At 32.4% G+C, this 17,540-nt stretch overlaps 1 protein-coding gene across 3 annotated transcripts; it reads left to right on the top strand.

Moving 5' to 3' along the window:
• The first annotated feature begins 768 nt into the window (after positions 1 to 768).
• Positions 769 to 16,531, top strand: Septin1 (Septin 1). 3 transcript variants are annotated; one of them, XM_088224948.1, is made up of 10 exons: positions 769 to 959; positions 1,638 to 1,830; positions 6,299 to 6,429; positions 8,874 to 9,001; positions 9,390 to 9,507; positions 10,762 to 10,848; positions 12,377 to 12,537; positions 13,493 to 13,594; positions 14,344 to 14,506; positions 14,838 to 15,711. In XM_088224948.1, the coding sequence occupies exons 1-9, from the start codon at positions 936 to 938 to the stop codon at positions 14,468 to 14,470; spliced, it is 1,071 nt and encodes a 356-aa protein (XP_088081074.1). In that variant the 5' UTR covers positions 769 to 935; the 3' UTR covers positions 14,471 to 14,506; positions 14,838 to 15,711. The 3 variants fall into 3 exon arrangements, with proteins under 3 accessions (XP_088081074.1, XP_088081076.1, XP_088081075.1); XM_088224950.1 differs by lacking the exon at positions 769 to 959 and adding an exon at positions 1,063 to 1,160 and having other exon boundaries at positions 14,838 to 15,224; XM_088224949.1 differs by lacking the exon at positions 769 to 959 and adding an exon at positions 1,063 to 1,160 and having other exon boundaries at positions 14,344 to 16,531.
• Positions 16,532 to 17,540: the final 1,009 nt, after the last annotated feature.

The raw sequence follows: 17,540 nt of genomic DNA, 5'->3' as shown, positions 1-17,540 counted from the left end.
AGTCTGTCGAATCCAATTCAAATCTCTACTTAATGTATTTTTTTTTTCTTTCTGTGTCGTTTGCATTTATTTGGAACATATAAATCAAAATCTTTCAATCTTCTGACCAATGTATTTTAATTATAGTGTCTCTAATACAAAGCAGGATGAGGATATAATGATAAGTATAAATATGTATTGTTATATAATATTCACCGTGTTTCAGGGCCAGACCGTGAAACTTGAGAGGAATATTCTTCACTTCTCATGTTTTATTGTCATATTTTAATAATGGAGTAAATCTTTAATTTGACGGACAATCATCTTTTCTACAAACCCCTACCCCTCCCCTACAAAAAATGAAATAAAAAATGTATTTTGCTAACAAAGCGATACGCCGGACGCAGACAATGGAAGCGGCTGAATAAGAGAGGAGTAGAGGTTTATGGAAAGGATGCTAGTCCGAGAAATTGAGGGTATAATCCATTTTCAGATTTAAAAAAAAAACATTAAAACAAAGAGTTTTAAAAAAAAAATGGATTTTTGAAAAAGTTTACCGTGAGGAATGTTTCTTTGAAGTTTCGCGGTCTGGTCCTGAAACCGTTTATATTATAATGCTTTCTGAGCTAGTGCCGTAACATTTTTCATGCTGAAGTGAACCATGAAAATCCTATGAATTTAATTACAATTCGATGATTGGTTGAAATTGGTTCCATGACATGCTATTGGTTGAATTAAATCATTTTAACAACTTAACAAACTAAAAAAAACACATGTGAACGCAGCCGCAGTACAAATCCTTCACCCATTCACCGAGGGGTTTTATTGGCCGATTCTGGCCAAATAATTTCGCTGCCCGGCTGTCAATAGTTGTTTGACAAACATATAAATTTGTTAAAAGTTGCAAAAAATAACCGGAAAACATCTTAGATAAAAGTATAAACCTTTTGATCAAAATGTCGAGTGATTCTGTGAAGAATGTGAGTATATGATTCGCTATTTTCTCTTCGATGAAATTTTAGCATTTAGATCACGGCTTGTATACCTACGTTCAGGAATTTATTCTACTTTTTACATGTACAGTAAAGTGACCGATGGCAAATAAGGCGTTGTCAAAATAGAAGAAAGATCATTGCCCTTACTTCCGTACAAATCGCCTTGTCTGCTGTTCAAAAATAATGGTTTGAAGCTTTTTTAAAATGGTGTTTATGACTCATGGTTGTGATTATTATTTTTTTTTATTGGTGTAGTGTTGACTTACATTTTATAAACTAATTATGAGTCCTTTTAAAATTCTAATCTGTCGTACTTTTATTCACAATGTTAAATGTATCATATTTAATTGTATTATTTTGGTATCTTATCATTGAGTCATCATCCCGAATATAAATTAACCAGTCAGTTTTCTACTAATAAATAATTACCTTCTGCTATTGCTTAGTAAATATTATATTTTATTACAATCCGCTATCAGCTTAAAATAAATGTACCTAAATACTGATAATATTTAAAAAAAATCTAAACATGTTCTAATTTCGAAATATGAAACAATTGACAGCAAAACAAATGCTATGGATAAATACTGTTTCTGCATAGTAAATAGTTGTATTTTAAAAAATTATTTTAAGATTGTTTGAACAAATATGCTATTTTCACAGTTTGCCAATCTGGAGACTCCTGGGTATGTGGGTTTTGCCAACCTACCTAACCAAGTCCACCGGAAGTCTGTGAAGAAAGGATTTGAATTCACTTTGATGGTCGTCGGAGAGAGTGGTTTAGGAAAGTCTACTCTAGTAAATTCCTTGTTCCTCACAGACCTTTATCCAGAACGGGTCATCCCTGATGCTGTCGGTAAGTTTATTACTTCCGAAATAGCGTATACATACAATCTTATTTTTTTTCATTCAAACATAGAATTAAGAATAATCCAGAAACCGCATACGTGCATCAAACAGGAGGCGACTTAACTACTCTTAAAGGAGTAGTTTTACGTTTTGACCCATTAGTTTCTGTGTAGATGTCGCTCAGTACGCAACTCCTGATTTCAATTCAACTATGCCGTGTTGTGTCGTTTTAAAGTGTAGAAATGCTGCTGGGATAAAAAAGAAACGGGATGGGATCATATTTCATGTGTAAGTAGCAAATGCATTACTTCAAAATTTAAGTATTTTTCTATTTGTCAGATTGTCAAAGAAAACAAAATAGACATTTTGTTACTGTTCCTAAGGTAGTCAAATTTTACGCTACTTTGCTCATCTAATCGGAGAACTAATGAAAATTGGACCTCTTGGATTAAACAACGCTGTCGTAGAGATTTGACCAACAGTATCTTTAAACATCAAATATTATTTAACATGACATCAAAATATCAATTTTGTGTAAAATAAAATTTGTTTTATTTTTTAAGTTCAAAGTTCATAAATTAAATTACCCTTTACTCATCTACTCTGTTGTGTCAATCAATGTTTCCGCATGTACAAATAAAATTTTAGAGAAATTGACAAATTTCTTTTTAAAAAAATATGATTATCGTATTCAAATATGATTCTACGCTCCTTCTGGACTATTCTTAATTCTATGGGGCTTTCATAGTGATCAGACACGATGCTAGGCAGAAATATGTGTAGCAGCTAATTAAGCTGATTCATGTACATCTTAACATAAAAAAATAAGAATATAAAACATCCTAAATTTATGTGTCCGTCTGGGTGGGTTCTGAACTCATTAACTGAGTGTTCGCCAATCACTTTTTTGGGAAGATTATTCCATTGCTCCATCCATCGACCAATCAATATATAGACGCGCCCTTAGCCCTCAAAAATGATGACACTTAACCAATGCCCAGGCGCTCAGTGGTAGCCAACTCGTATTAAGTCGTTCTTCGACCGCCAGCCAGGTGTGATGTTTAGAATCAAAACCAAAATGCCTGGTTGTGTCATAAAAGTGTCCAAAAACCTTTCGTATAAACATTGTCAAAAGGATTGTATATCTTTTCATGGTTAAAGCGTAAACAATAAATATTTATTAATTTATACGGTTCAATAACAGTAATGAAAATATTTCATAATTTTTTAAAAACAAAAATATTAGTAAAACCTAAATGTAACAAATACAAATATTAACCCATTTAACAAAAAAGTAGGTCATCATCATTATTCCCTTTCTGCACCTAATGGTGCATAGGACTCTGCATTGGTACACCAATCGCAGTGTATCTTGATCATTTTTTTACATGAATATGAGATGATCAGTCTTACGCTTCAGGTACCAGTCCAGGGACTATGAGATATTCTAGTGTAAAAACACATTTTTAAATAAATATTTATTTAACTTTTTGTGCATAATTTTATTTGAACATTGGCGGGCTTATTGCCAAATGGAAATTTCTTCCAACCAACCAATAAAGTAAATGTTTTATTTTTATAATTTAAGTTACAGAACATATTCAATAGAAGAAAAAAAAAAGGTAAACATATATAAAAATATAAATAAACCTATTTGTTTATAAATTACCTTAAATCGAAACTATTACTCAATGGGAAAAAGGAAAAAAGAGGAAAAAGGAAAGGAGGAGAGATTAAGGAAGAGAAAGGAGATGTTTCTTCAGACGTGATTTAAACAGAGATAATGTAGTAACATCTTTGATGGTGGATGGGAGATGATTCCACAGTCGAGTCACATGGATATTATTATATATTTCATGTCAACCATGTCGGGAATCGTACCCGAGACATGATAGGCAAACGCGCTGACCACTGCTCCATGAGGCCGGTGGAAAAAAAAAGTATGTACTTAAATTAAACTAAATAGCAGTTACAATATGAAAGAAAAAAGAAAATTACTTCAGTTTGAAAGTTAAGTTTTTATACAAAACTGTTATGAAAAAAAAAGTTGAGTTAAGAAATAAACTTAAATAATTAAGAATAATAAAGTAAAAGATAATAAGGTAAAAAGGTATAAAATTCTTAGAAAGCAATCTACTTTTTCCTTAATGTTATTTTTGTAAACGCCAAACAATGCCTAGCGGCGCAATGAGGAACTTCAGCCCTACGGGAAATCGGATACAATAAATGTTTTCTTGCGCGTGGTAAAAATTGGAGCATTAAATTGTACCGCAAAGTTTCCTGAAAATGTACGCAAAAAATAATAAAAACGGACTACTTTGAATGACGTCACTGGTTCACACGAATCAACCTATGATATAAGAGCTATGGAAGATTTCCGGTTGGCTTGCCGTGGATGGACCAATGGGAAGAACTGAATGAGAATAGGCGGAAAAGAACCTCTGACCGTCTCACACAGAGTTATTTCAGAAATACAAAACTTGAAAAAATCCTAGCGCTGATAATACATGGATAAAAATTGAAAAAAAAATTTTGGCTTCGTTTAATAATCTTATTAACAAATGAATAAAAATACACTGTGTTTTTTTTCATGTCACTTTTTTACTCTGTAGGGCGTGTCGATGCATAAATAATTGTCGATAAATTATCACTTTCTAATACTGTCATTGACCTAATAAACACTCTTTTGTTAGTGAAATGTTTCGATTTTAAATTTAGTTTTGAATGCATTATTTTGCAATGAAGATAAATAATGTCATAAAATGAACACATTCTTGAACTAAATATAAACAGTGATAAATCAAGCTAACAATGTTTTGAGTACGTCCAACTGTTTTTAGACAGGCTGGATTTCACTCCTTAGGAAGTTATTAAGATCAAAATGTATTGCAACAGAGAGGGAAAACATTCTTGAGAAAGGAATATTGAAGTCTAGGCATTTTCAGGGCTTATGACCTGGCCATTTTACACACTGTGTAACATTCACCATTCTTATATATAACCAGCTGAAATTGGATGATTTTAAATTTCTCCATGATTATTTTAATGACTCTTGTAACACTATGAATGTTTATAAAACGCTATAATAGGCCGGTATGCCAAATATTAAGTAAAAATACAATCAAGCTTAACTATTGATGTTTGTATAACAGGTCCTTATAATATTATTTGTATTTTAATAGAAAAAGGTACTTAAATTGTGGTTTGTGGTAAATATGTTTGTTCGTGGTTAACTATGAAAATTATTAGTATACATTTTATCAGATTATAACATGATTGAATTCTCGTCAGCCTCGTGGTATAGTGGTCAAAATTGGTTAAAATATTTATTTACCAATTATTTAATATCACTATTACGTTTATTCAAAGATGATATACATTATAATCAAACTACAAAAATATTGCACACAAAAAATGAATTTTCCTGCTATCATTATTATAAAATTGAAATTTGTAAAGGAGTAGAAATTTTAGGCAAAGCTCTACACAAAATTGATCCCCAGGGCTGGTATTCCAAACGCTCTCGCGGCTGTGTATTTTGTATGTAAATAAAAAACAGTTTTCTCGTGCCGGGTGAGTGGTTCAGAATAGCACCCCTGGAGTAATTTTTTGGAACTAATTACTTCAAAATGACCAAAACTAATTAAAAATGTCTAAATATGTATCGACAGTTATCAGTTACATAAAATACATTCTCATGTAAGAGATATACGAGTTATTTTACACTAGGTCAAATTTATTCCTTCAGGGTTAAAACAACCAATGACAGGTCATAAGCCCTGTAAATGCCTACACATCCATTTTATCTTCTCTCGAATGTGCTCCATCTCTCTTGCAATAACATGTATGTTATAAAAAATTAAATATTTACAAATTTTATCATAATTTCTTTAAACTCATGATACAAAGACAAATAGAAAAATAAAATGAAGGCTCAAAAGGTTAGTTTATTCTCAGTTTAAGTGCATAATTACAGTTTGCCTCAATAGGGAAATATCGTAATATCTACAAATACCGACAAAAATATATGAAATAGATTAAAAATAGTTAATTTTATTTTTGAAATCAATATGGCTATTATGGAGAAATGTTTTCATGTATAACTTTAAAAAATATATTTTTTGTGCGATATGTTTGGCATTGATAGTTGTGACGTTAAGATTCGTGACGATGTTTTAAAAGAATTTGAAATGTCAGGAACGAAATTGAAAATTAAAATGAATCGTTAAGTATTAGGGGCGTGGCCAATGCAATGACTGTTTTTGCGGGAATTCAAAATTACAAATTTTAAAGTATTTTTTACGCTATTAATAATGAATAAAAAATCATTTTTTTTACTGGACAGTATTTTATTGAACTTTATTACTTTTTTTTTTTTTAAAAAAGTCATGTTTCCCTATTATAAAATATTTTATAAAAAGTTTGGCAAGATTGAATCCGTTTGCATTTTTCATTGAATGTTATTTGTTTTCCAGAAAAGACCAACCAAACTGTGAAGCTGGATGCCTCTACTGTGGAGATTGAGGAACGCGGTGTGAAATTACGACTAACTGTCGTGGATACTCCTGGGTACGGTGATGCCATCGACAACACGGACTGCTTCCAGGTTCGCTGCGAGTTTGACCATACCCTTATTTTATTTTAGTTTAGTTCAGTGCCATGGTAGTGGTTATTAAACAAAGAAAGAAGACGAAATGTGTAAAGGATTCCAGCAACCGTATGAGTTACAAAATTCACTCTGGAAGCAAATCACGAAATTGAATGCAATCAATCGGGCTAAGGTCCGTCACACTTGACCCTACTCGACCCCAACTTAATTCCCATTTTCTAATAAGATTATTTACAACTCATTAAAAATGTTCTTAAAGTTTAAATGATTGTGCAAAAGAACAGTAAAAAGTTATTTCCCCTTTTAAAAAAAGTTGGAATGCAATGGTGTCATTGTTTCGATTCACATCTCTGTTTTACTAACTGTTCTTAATGCTATGGATTGAAAGAACCCACACGAGAGGTAGTATTATACATGGTCGAAATTGTGCAGGCAATGAGGAATTCCACTGTTTTCTAATTTTTTTTTTTCTATTAGCGTACTATTGAACTAAGCAAAAAATTATTTTTTTTTTGTGCGTTATTTACAAAGATATGATTTTTTAAAGTTACATTTATCAAATACCGCGCCAAATGACTGTAATCAGTGTCACTTTTCAGTAGTGACGTCATGAAACGGTTGGCGTTCTTACTTTCACTGACCTGACAAGAATCTATGGAATATTACTTTGATTACTTCATTTAGTTGATCGTAATTTGCTCATTTCTATGTTATGGTTGTTTTTACAAACGTTTCGATTTAGAAAAACCTAGAAAGTTGACATAATCTCTGGTTGAAATGTCAAATTATACTCTTTTTTTTTTCCATTGTCAAAACGTTGCGGGGGCTTTAAGCGGAAACCGGAAATACTACACGTAGATATAAGGAGTGACATCATTATTTACGATTTTAAAATGAATACTATTTTTAACATTTTTTATTTATTTTTGCGTGCGTTTTTGAGATATTTCATCCTACTCCAAAATTTTTAAATATTCACGTGTACACGAAAACATTTTTAAAATTTCATTCCGGGTTGGGCTGGAATTCTTCATTGGTAAAATAAACCAAAATAGAGAACAAAATGCCGAACACTCTTCTAGTGGAACGGAAAGCCTGTTGACTACTGTCAACAGGCCGGCTTCTCCTGAAGAGTTTTAAGTTCCTGATTGGCCCACTCTAGAATGTTCTTCCTGATCCCAAAAACTAAGCTAAAATTTTAAGTAATTTAACTCCAGAAAAATCCTTTTTTGAATATAAACCTTGTATATTAATGTAAGCATGGTAAAAAATAATGCAACTCCCTTATAAAAAAATATGTAAAAATTCTATAGATTTTGATAGATGAGCTTTTGTTCCTCTTGCCCAGTAGTTACTTCCCCACCTGTAGTTATAATTTTATCAAAAGAGTTTTATCGAGAAACGTCTACAAAAAACATCAATAATATAAAAAAACAGTTTATAAAAGGTTCTTCACAAGTCGGGAATAACGTTAAAAACATCATATATATTTAGAGCGGATTTATACGATTCTAATGATATAACTATCTACGTATTCAAAACAAGTTTTCATTTATAATTTTCGGCTTTAAAAATGAGCACATACACAATGGCCCGCAGTTGGCGTCACGTCATTTTGACATCACCCGTTATGACTGCCCACTACGCTTGTAATAACCATTGCGTGCAAGTTTGGCGCCAAAACATCATACGTGCTGTTTGTCCTACAGAGCACCAAACTTCTCGTTTTCGGGTAATTCAAAATATGCATATTTCAAACCTTTCTAGAAAATTTATGCGACGTAGATCGAAAAAAATATTAGTACCGTTATCATAATAATTTTTTGCTTATTTGAAAACAAAAATAATAAAAAAGCATGAAAATACCATATTTTTAATAATTTATCAATACTTCAGAGTAATAAGTCTCTAGAGAAGCCTTTAAACTCTATTGCATAGAACAAAAGCGTTCCAAATTTTTGGTTTGGTTTTAGATTAGTTTTTAGTTTAACAACAAACGTGCAATGAACGCTTTCGGTTAGCGCTTGCAATTCTCAACACAAGTACCTATGGCTCGTTGTTTTCCTGTAATCTGTAGCTAACTTTGTGGTCAATACTCATATAATAGTTTTTCTCCATATGGGCGGCTCTATTAGGTTCTTACTCTAAGATCAATACATTATAAAGTATGTATTATTTACAATATTTACCATTTCAGAGCGGAATGAATTTAATGCAGCTCTGTACCCGATGCAACTATCTCCCTAGGTAGAGAATCGAATTAATTGTTTCTATTCTCTGCGAGTATTTATTGATTTGAATTAATTAAAAAAAATAATAATACTTGATACTCTTAAAGAATAAAATCCATCTCTATGCCATTGTAATTTGCGATAGGAAAGTGTTCTTTGCTAACAAACCTGTTTAATTGATCTTAACATGTGCCTACTTTCATATTCCAGTCCATAATTCAGTACATCGATGACCAGTTTGAGCGATTCCTAAGAGATGAAAGTGGACTGAATCGTAGGAACATTGTTGATAATAGAATCCATTGCTGTTTCTATTTTATATCTCCTTTTGGCCACGGGTAAGACCAAGTTTTATTTCTGCGTTCCATAGTATGATTAAAAGATCTAAATCACCTGAGATTGTATGTATTTGTAATTAGTACCGGTTTGTATATAAAATTAGTTTATTGTTCAGGTTCATAACAAATAGAACATACGTGGTTAGGAGTTCGTAGATTGTTTTTTTTGTTATATAATGAAAAATTAACAGGCCAAAGGTCCGAGATTCAAAACTACAACTCAATTTCCATTTTTCCACCACAAGTTGTTTACGACTTTTAAGGAAATTGGAATATTTGAGTAAATACTAAGAACTCGGGTATTTTTCTTTTTATAAAAAAATACAAAATAATCTGCTTACATAAAAAGTAAAATAATAATCTCTAATAAATAATATGTATGTTTTAGACTCAAGCCATTGGACATAGAATTTATGAAGCAACTTCACAACAAAGTGAATATTGTTCCTGTCATCGCCAAGGCTGATGTTCTTACCAAGAAGGAAATACAACGTCTCAAGGATAGGGTCAGTAATGCTATTCTCTGTCCCTTCTTATTCTGTTTCTGAAGAATGGGGGTCAGTGCTATATAAGCTCTTGGCGTCACTGCGACCTGTGTAGATCTATTGTGGCGGGTGGGGCCCCGCAAATTAGTTCTCGCCATCTGAGCTCGGGTCTTTAAAGAGTCTGGCTACTGAGTGGAGGGCGCGTGTACTCATAATGCTAAATCTCCCCCTTCAAGCCCAGATCCTTTTCTCTATCCCTTAAACTTTTAGGTAAAGTGTTTGACTATACGGACAAAGGGATTTTAAGTATTATTCAATTAAAATCTATAACCTACTTCCACTATCTATTAAAACAGTTAGTAATGAGAAAATGTTCAAAAAGGCTATAAAAAAATAGATAGTGGAGCTAGGTAGAAGTAAAATGGATTGTCTCATTCGCCCAAACCAATATTGAATTAACTGCTGTACAAGTGTATAGCTTATATTTGGTTTTCATTCTTTCACTGTGCGTTTTGTAATATAAATAATATGAATGTACCAAAATTAATTATAAACATGAATACGTAGTGTTTAAAACTGTCTGAACATTTTGTTAATTATCTTTGTTTATTAAGTTAGTCTTCTTTGTTTATTCTCAAATGTAAAAATATCGTTAAGTCTCTTCGGCACGGGTAACCCCAGTGAGGTCACATTATTTTTATTAATTATTATAGTTTGCAAGAGAAAAAAATATAAATAAATAAATACCGGCAAAAAATTGTGAAGGTGGCGGATTATTTTTTCCATGCGATGTCAGACAAATTTTCTACAATGGTTTTAATATGCATATTTTGAATCACCCGAAAATAAGACATTTCGCACACTATAGGAAACTTGTATGCAATGTGGGGCAAAGCGACATGAAGCCGATATTCTAGTGTAAAAGCACCTTTTTAAATAAATATTTTATGTCAGCCGCCATGTCAGGAATTGAATCCGAGACCTCACGAGGCTGACAATCGGTCTTCAAGCATTTAGACATTCTCAAAACATTTTTCATTTAACAGTCATGTTTCCACTGTAAATTTTTATGTAATCTTTACTATTTAAAAAATATGCCTCCATGGGTGATTTTAGTTTAAAAATTTGTGTAAATTATCAATATAGATGAAAAACATTTTTAAGAAGGAAATTTGGATTTACAGGGCTTGCCTTGTCTGACTTAAGTGATGTATCAACAGCAATTTAAAAATTACTGTTATGATATGTTTGTTCTTATGAAGTTGTGTTTTGCAGGTTATGAGCGAAATTGAAGCCAATGGTATTAAAATATATCCCTTCCCAGACTGTGATAGTGATGAAGATGAAGAGTACAAAGCACAGGTATTTATACAATATTCTTAATACAGTAAAATTATCCAATTATCCGGATTTATGTGTGCCAGATTTGATTGCTTTTAAAATAATACAGCGAATCGGAATTACATCAAAAACTTACCTAAATATGTCCAGCACAATTGCACAATTAAATTAAAATTGAAAACTTCTCCTATTTTTTATTTCCCGATAACGATCTGGATATTTGGCAAACCCGATATTCCTCCTGAGTTTTTTCCACAGTAGGGTCTGGTGGGCAACAGTGTAACACAGGGTACATTATAATATTTCCTTTATTTTTCTTCATTGCATCACTGTTTTTTCTTCAGTCAGTGAGAATTCAATATCCGCATCTTAATACAAAACTAATTTGATAACAATATTATTTTGTTTTGTAGTAATTGTAAAATGCTGTTTTTGTTGGTTTGATGATTTAAAAAAAGATTATTTTGTTGCTATTCTGAAATAGAATCATTGTTGAGTAAATGTATTTCCTATTTCATCTATTGCTTGTAAACCGTTTAAATCAAACAAACTTGCCAGCAATTTCAATCTTACTTTTTGAAATTGAAACCAAATAATTTTAATACCCTCTGGGGCCCCTCAGATATGGAGTACAGTGTAACAAGAAAAAAATGACTTAAGAAAATCACTTGTATATTCTGATTCATAAATATGTTTTCTATTGTTTATTTATAGTAAAGTCAAGCTTAAAGATAAACTATTGATTTACCTTATAAAAGTGTTCAAATAAACATAGATTTTTCTAAAATTAAATAGAACTTTTTTGTAACACTGTTCCTCATCTGACTCTACTATATTAATAATAATATTTGGCTAATTGATAAAGCTCCATTTTTGTGAAAAATCACCTCAGGGGCGCTTTACAAATTGTATACTTAAACTTACATTCTAACTAAGTTAAAGTGACATACTATACTTTCTGATTTAAAATTGACGGTATGATAATCTAAAGAAGTGAGATTTTAGTTGGGTTCTGAACTGACTGGGACTGTTGAAGATTTGTAAGTTTGAAGCCAATTGGTTCCAGGCAGAGGGGCCGGCAACGGCAAAAGCACAATCTCCGAATCTAGTGTTTGGGGAGCGCCGGATTTCGACAAGTTCTCCTCTGCCTGAGTCGAATGCTGATCTAAGAGTCGATTTTCTTTGACATGTATTTTTCCTAATACAAAGGTCCGATAGGTATCTTGGAGCCATTTCATGAAGGGATTTGAATACTGTCCAGCAAAGCTTGTATTTATTACATTAGACCATATAACTTGTTTTTACAAAATTAAATGTAAAATCTAAATCTATCACAAAATTCATTGCTTGTTTTCTAAAGATGTTGAACTACTCAGTTTATGGTTAAAATCAACTGCCCTACGAAAAAGTGTAAAAATTAAGGTATTTTCAGGTATTGCCTAGGAAGTGAAATCAGTACGATGAATCTCGCCGACATCAATAAAGGTTTCAGCTGTTTCACTTCACAAATGTAGATGGAATATTTTTTCAACCATTTTTTTTCCTTTAGGTCCGCCAGCTGAAGGATGCCGTTCCATTTGCAGTATGTGGCGCCACAGCCATGCTGGAGGTGAAGGGAAGGCGGGTGAGGGGGAGACTGTATCCTTGGGGGGTGGTGGAAGTTGAGAACCCCGAGCACTGTGACTTTATCAAGCTGAGAACCATGCTCGTGTAAGTACAGATTTTGTCCTCTGCTTCTTCTTCCTCAGCCTTCATCTCTCCACTACTCCCCTTATTATTGCAGGGGTGAACCGTGTATAGAAGCAATTATGCTATTAAGCGCAGCTTACCATTATATTTAACTAAACATAATAATGTTTTACTGTAACTTTATTTACAGAAAAACAAATAAATAATGACTATTTATTTTAAATCATTGAAACCGTTTTTATTTTTATCCTTATATTAATATTAATATAGCGCACCCAGCGCTTGCGGTGAGCCAAGAAACTAGCCGATTATTCCAGCTTATTTTTTCATACAAATAAGTATACTGTATTTTTGAATGCCTTAGTGCGGGTTTGTTCTCCTAGATTAAACTTTTTACACAAATTATTTTAAGATTCTTGATTTGGAAAATAGTTTTTCAAACATTATTTCTTCAGGGCTATTTTTCTTTGAGATGGTACTTTTGACATAATTACTTAGACCATAATTACTTTCATGCGTCATATTGCAGGGCATATGACGCTTGACGCGGCCGTTTTTAGCACTATTTATTTCTAGAACAATTCGGCCAGTTGACTTTTCAATTGAATACGAATACCTAATATCGACTGAATTCATGGTGCTATTTTTGATTTATTTTTTAATGAGTTATGTAGAAGTAATGGATAATATATCACGAAGTTACATCATTTGAGTTGATTTCATGGATGAGAGTTGTAGTATCACACAGAACCACAGAAAAATATCAATTTATATTATTTATTACTTACATTATATTATGTGCCTTCTATGTAGGTACAAATATATGATCGTTTTTTATAGATTACCTGTAAATAAAATTACCATTTGCCACTGTATTGTGACCTTTATTGTGGCTTTGATTTTCACAACTTCATAAAATGTGTTGTATTTCTATGTAATTATTTATTTTAATTCATCGATATGTGTGACTTTTCAGAACACACATGCAAGACTTGCAAGAGGTAACGCAAGAGGTGCACTATGAGAACTATCGCTCGGAAAGGCTCGCCAAGGGAACTCCCATGCCCAAGAGAAATGCGTAAGTACATTTTTGTTAATAAATCATACAATAGAAACATGAATTTGCACTGTTTGCCCGCCATTTTAAACAATCACATGTAAACACTCAAATGAAGGTTTAGTGATTCCTGAAATATGCAACAAATATATCTTCTTTATTTACATTTAAATCAAGATTGGAATGTCACTATCTGAATGTTTGAGTTGTTTCTTTCTCCCTCTTCTTTCCTTCCCATCCCCCTCCTCTCCTCTCTTCATAGGTATAGTGTAAATTTGTAGTTATTTTTTGTTTTATATTTTTGTATAAAATTATAAGATTCTACATAATTACCTAGAATATGTCCATGTACTTGTAATTTTCTAAAACTGAACAGTTTAGGTAGGTGGTAAGATATTTCCTTAAGGCAATATGCCCGCCCTTATATGTATATAAAGTGTTAAATAAAATATAAGGAATACTGCCGGACATCGGCTGAAAACAAGCTAAGCCTTGTAAAATTGGCGGCCTCCGTGGTGTTGTGGTCAAGACAATTGACTCACACACGAAGGTTCCGGGTTCGATTCCCGGTAAGCACGCAAACATCAAATGTGATTTTTCTCAAGCCTGGGTATTCTGTGATGTAATTCACCACTGTAATTGGGCCTCCTGGCCTGTTGTGGGGAAAAAAAAAAAACATTGAAACATTGAAATACAAAATGGATTGCATCTGTATTATTTGCACGTATGGTGTTAATTGAGTTAAATAAATAATGACTGTTAATTTTCAGATCCGTTGACAGTGCGGACAGCGACAAAGCGCTCCAGGAGAAGGAAGCGGAGCTCCGTCGCATGCAGGAGATGTTGGACCAGATGCAGAGACAGATTACCATGCAGAAGCAACAAGGCCAGGCGTGACTCTTTAATCCCCGACACCCCATACTGGAACCCACTGTGAGAAATCACTACTCCATCTGCTAGCCAGGAATACTAAGTTAAACTCCTGAACAAAATGGTATTGTGATGGCAAAGGCCTACAGATGGGAAGTTATTACAACAGAAACTATTCATAGTTACTAATAATAATATTTCAATGGTTTGATTCACACATCAGTCAACTTTAAATCCATTTTGAAATGCGGATACTTCAAAATTTTCCATATTAGTTCTTTCATAAAATGCTCATTCATGCACACCTAATGTTGCATTGCGTAGAAATTCCAATTGTCGCATATATGGATCGTTTTTACATTTTGAAAGTAAGGTTATCAATCTTACGTTTCAGGTGCCAGGAACAATGATATATTTCAGTGTAGAACAGAAGTGTCAGAACCTAGGACCTCAAGCATTGTAGGCAAACGCGCCATTTACTACACTACGAGGCAGATTGATCTTTACCTGAGAACATTCATCAAGTCAAAAACACTCGTCCAGGGTTCTGGTTTTGCACACACAACTGAATTCTTCATCCACCCAGACAGAGAGTTATGGCCAGATTCTGGATTTTAATTAATTTAAGATTGTATCTAGAAGAAACTATTAGGATTTAAATATTTAAAGACAGGAATTATTAAGAAAAGTCTTTCTGACATTTTCTTATATATTTCTATAAAAAAAAAAATATATAACCGATACTGCTAAATTATCAATTTTATTTCATGAAAAAAGAAAAGTAGGTTGTAATCTGTTGTGATGCTAATAGGCTTAGAGTAATCAACGCTTCATTTGGTCTACTATGAGGGACTTCAGCCCTACGGTAGATACAAAAGATGTTTTCTTGTGTGCGATAAAAATTGGAGCATTAAATTGCACTGCAAAGTTTCTTGAAAATGTACAAAATAAAAACGAACTATGTACTTTGAACGACGTCACTAGTTCATATGATAAGAGAGCCATGAAATATATCCGGTTTACTTACCGTCAACGGACCAATCGGCAGAACTGACTGCGAATAAACGGAAGAGAATCTCTGACGTCACATGTGGAGTAATTTCAGAAATACAAAACTTTGAAAAATCATAGTGCTGATAATACAATATATAAAAGCTAAAAAAAATTTTTGGCTTCTAGTGTATTAACAAATATTTATTTTTTTAAAACCACTGAATTTCCTCATTCTTTTAACCTTAATTTATTTATCTTTCAATTCAAAGCAAAAATTAGTGTTACGTCTTTTGTAAAATTTGCCATCACAGTACCAAATTTCCATATAAATCTTACCTTAAAAAAAATGTAATATTATAGTAATTATCATTACAATTTCAACAGCGTATTCCAATTCTTCCAGTTACTTATAAAATAATAAAATATAAAATTACGTCATAATACATACAACATAAAGTATTACAAAACATGTGTGAACATTTGATGCGATGTTCTCTTGTAGTTTAGTTTAGGTAGATCGCCATATAGTGAAAATTCAATTAATTCATAACTCTACGTTTCTTTACATTCTTTTAACGAACATGATGTTTAGTTCTGGAGTCGAGCCGATGAACAATTATTTCATTCTAAAATGAAAACAAAAGAGGAAGAAATCTATAAGTGATAACATTTCGTCGTTGCGCCGGCAATATCTGTTGAGTAACATTTTGAAAATTGTTCAGGAGATTAAGAGGAATTAAAAATATTATTTTTTGAGAAGGGAACACTGAAATTCAGCCAACCAATCTTTTTCACCACATCACATACTTTGGTTTGACTGCTCGCGCATCCAATTGTTTATTTCTTGATGTTATAAGCATAACACGTTCCATACTTTTATGTTCAACGAGTTACTTATGAGAAGACTGCTTGGTCAGAGTCACAGTCTCCGCGCCGTATGTCAGATTTCTACAAATTATAATCATCTCTTTATACCCTTATGCGTTACCGAGTGTTCATAATCAACACATAACTCATTTGGATTTATTTTGACTTGTCTCCGTTTTTCCCTTTCTCATTGAATTTTGAACATTCTTTCCAAACACGCACACAAAATTATTAAAAAATGAAAGTACTTTCTCCAATTTCCACCAATTTGTTTTAATCTCTTAAGCTGTACGCATCATTTAATTACTATTCTTACCATTAGAGTTGCATAGAAAAGTATAAATATATTAGATTTTTAAACTTAGGTACATTATATTCTTAAAAATTGTGAAAGTTAATTCACATCAAAGAAAGACTTAACTGACAAAGAATTAGTTTGCATTTTGTATTTTTATGTTCTTCCATACTTATTAAAGCAATTATAATACATTAATCCTTTTATTAGATCTTATTTTATATCGACAAAACTAATTCTAATTATTTGTACAATTATTAACAAGTGTTCATTGCGAACCTTTTTACTAAACATATTATTATATTCCTGAGAATTTATTATACATAGGCTAGTGTAGTTTTGTTAATATTGTAATTAGAATCCTTATTTCAATAAATAAGCTTACTAAAATTACAAGACAATAGAGGAAACATTTATGTTCAAAATAATTTTTGTTTTACATCAGACCTACGATGGTCAGGTACTGAATATTTGGATAGTGCATAGGGCACTGCATTGGTACACGAAATGCAATATATTTCGATCATCCGTTGTATGAAGATAATGTGATCAGTCTTAGCTCCAGAAGCCAGTACAGAGACAATAAAATATTGCAGTGTGAACCGATTTGTGGACAAATATCCTTGCCAGGAATAGAACCTCTGAGCTAAAGCATAGTAGGCGAACGCACCAACTACTGCCCTACAACGTGGACTTATTTTCACTCAATTTTCTTTTTCGGGAATTTTACGTGAGAGTAGTTGAAAAGATTCATCCAGAGTTCCGGTTCTATTTCTCTCGCAGAACTGTATTCTTAATTTGCATGGACACAAACCAAATAATTTAACCACGTATTTATTTTGTATAAAATCACCCATTAATAATTAATATGGTTAATTAACCGTTTTCGGAACTGTTTATCAAGGAGTCAAAATAAATGTCACTGTTTTTATCTCCGGAGTC

This window comes from Micrasema longulum, unplaced genomic scaffold (assembly GCF_059751315.1).
Source record: "Micrasema longulum isolate JH-2025_06_02 unplaced genomic scaffold, ASM5975131v1 h1tg000321l, whole genome shotgun sequence".
Taxonomy (NCBI): Eukaryota; Metazoa; Arthropoda; class Insecta; order Trichoptera; family Brachycentridae; genus Micrasema; species Micrasema longulum.
Note: the sequence above shows the minus strand (reverse complement) of the source record. Positions and strands in the feature narration are given on the sequence as shown.

Coding starts and splice junctions, on each gene's coding strand:
- Septin1 (XM_088224948.1), top strand. CDS start 936: ATGTCGAGTGATTCTGTGAAGAAT. Junction 9,508..10,761: donor TACAACGTCTCAAGGATAGG/GTCAGTAATGCT, acceptor TGTGTTTTGCAG/GTTATGAGCGAAATTGAAGC. Junction 10,849..12,376: donor ATGAAGAGTACAAAGCACAG/GTATTTATACAA, acceptor TTTTTCCTTTAG/GTCCGCCAGCTGAAGGATGC.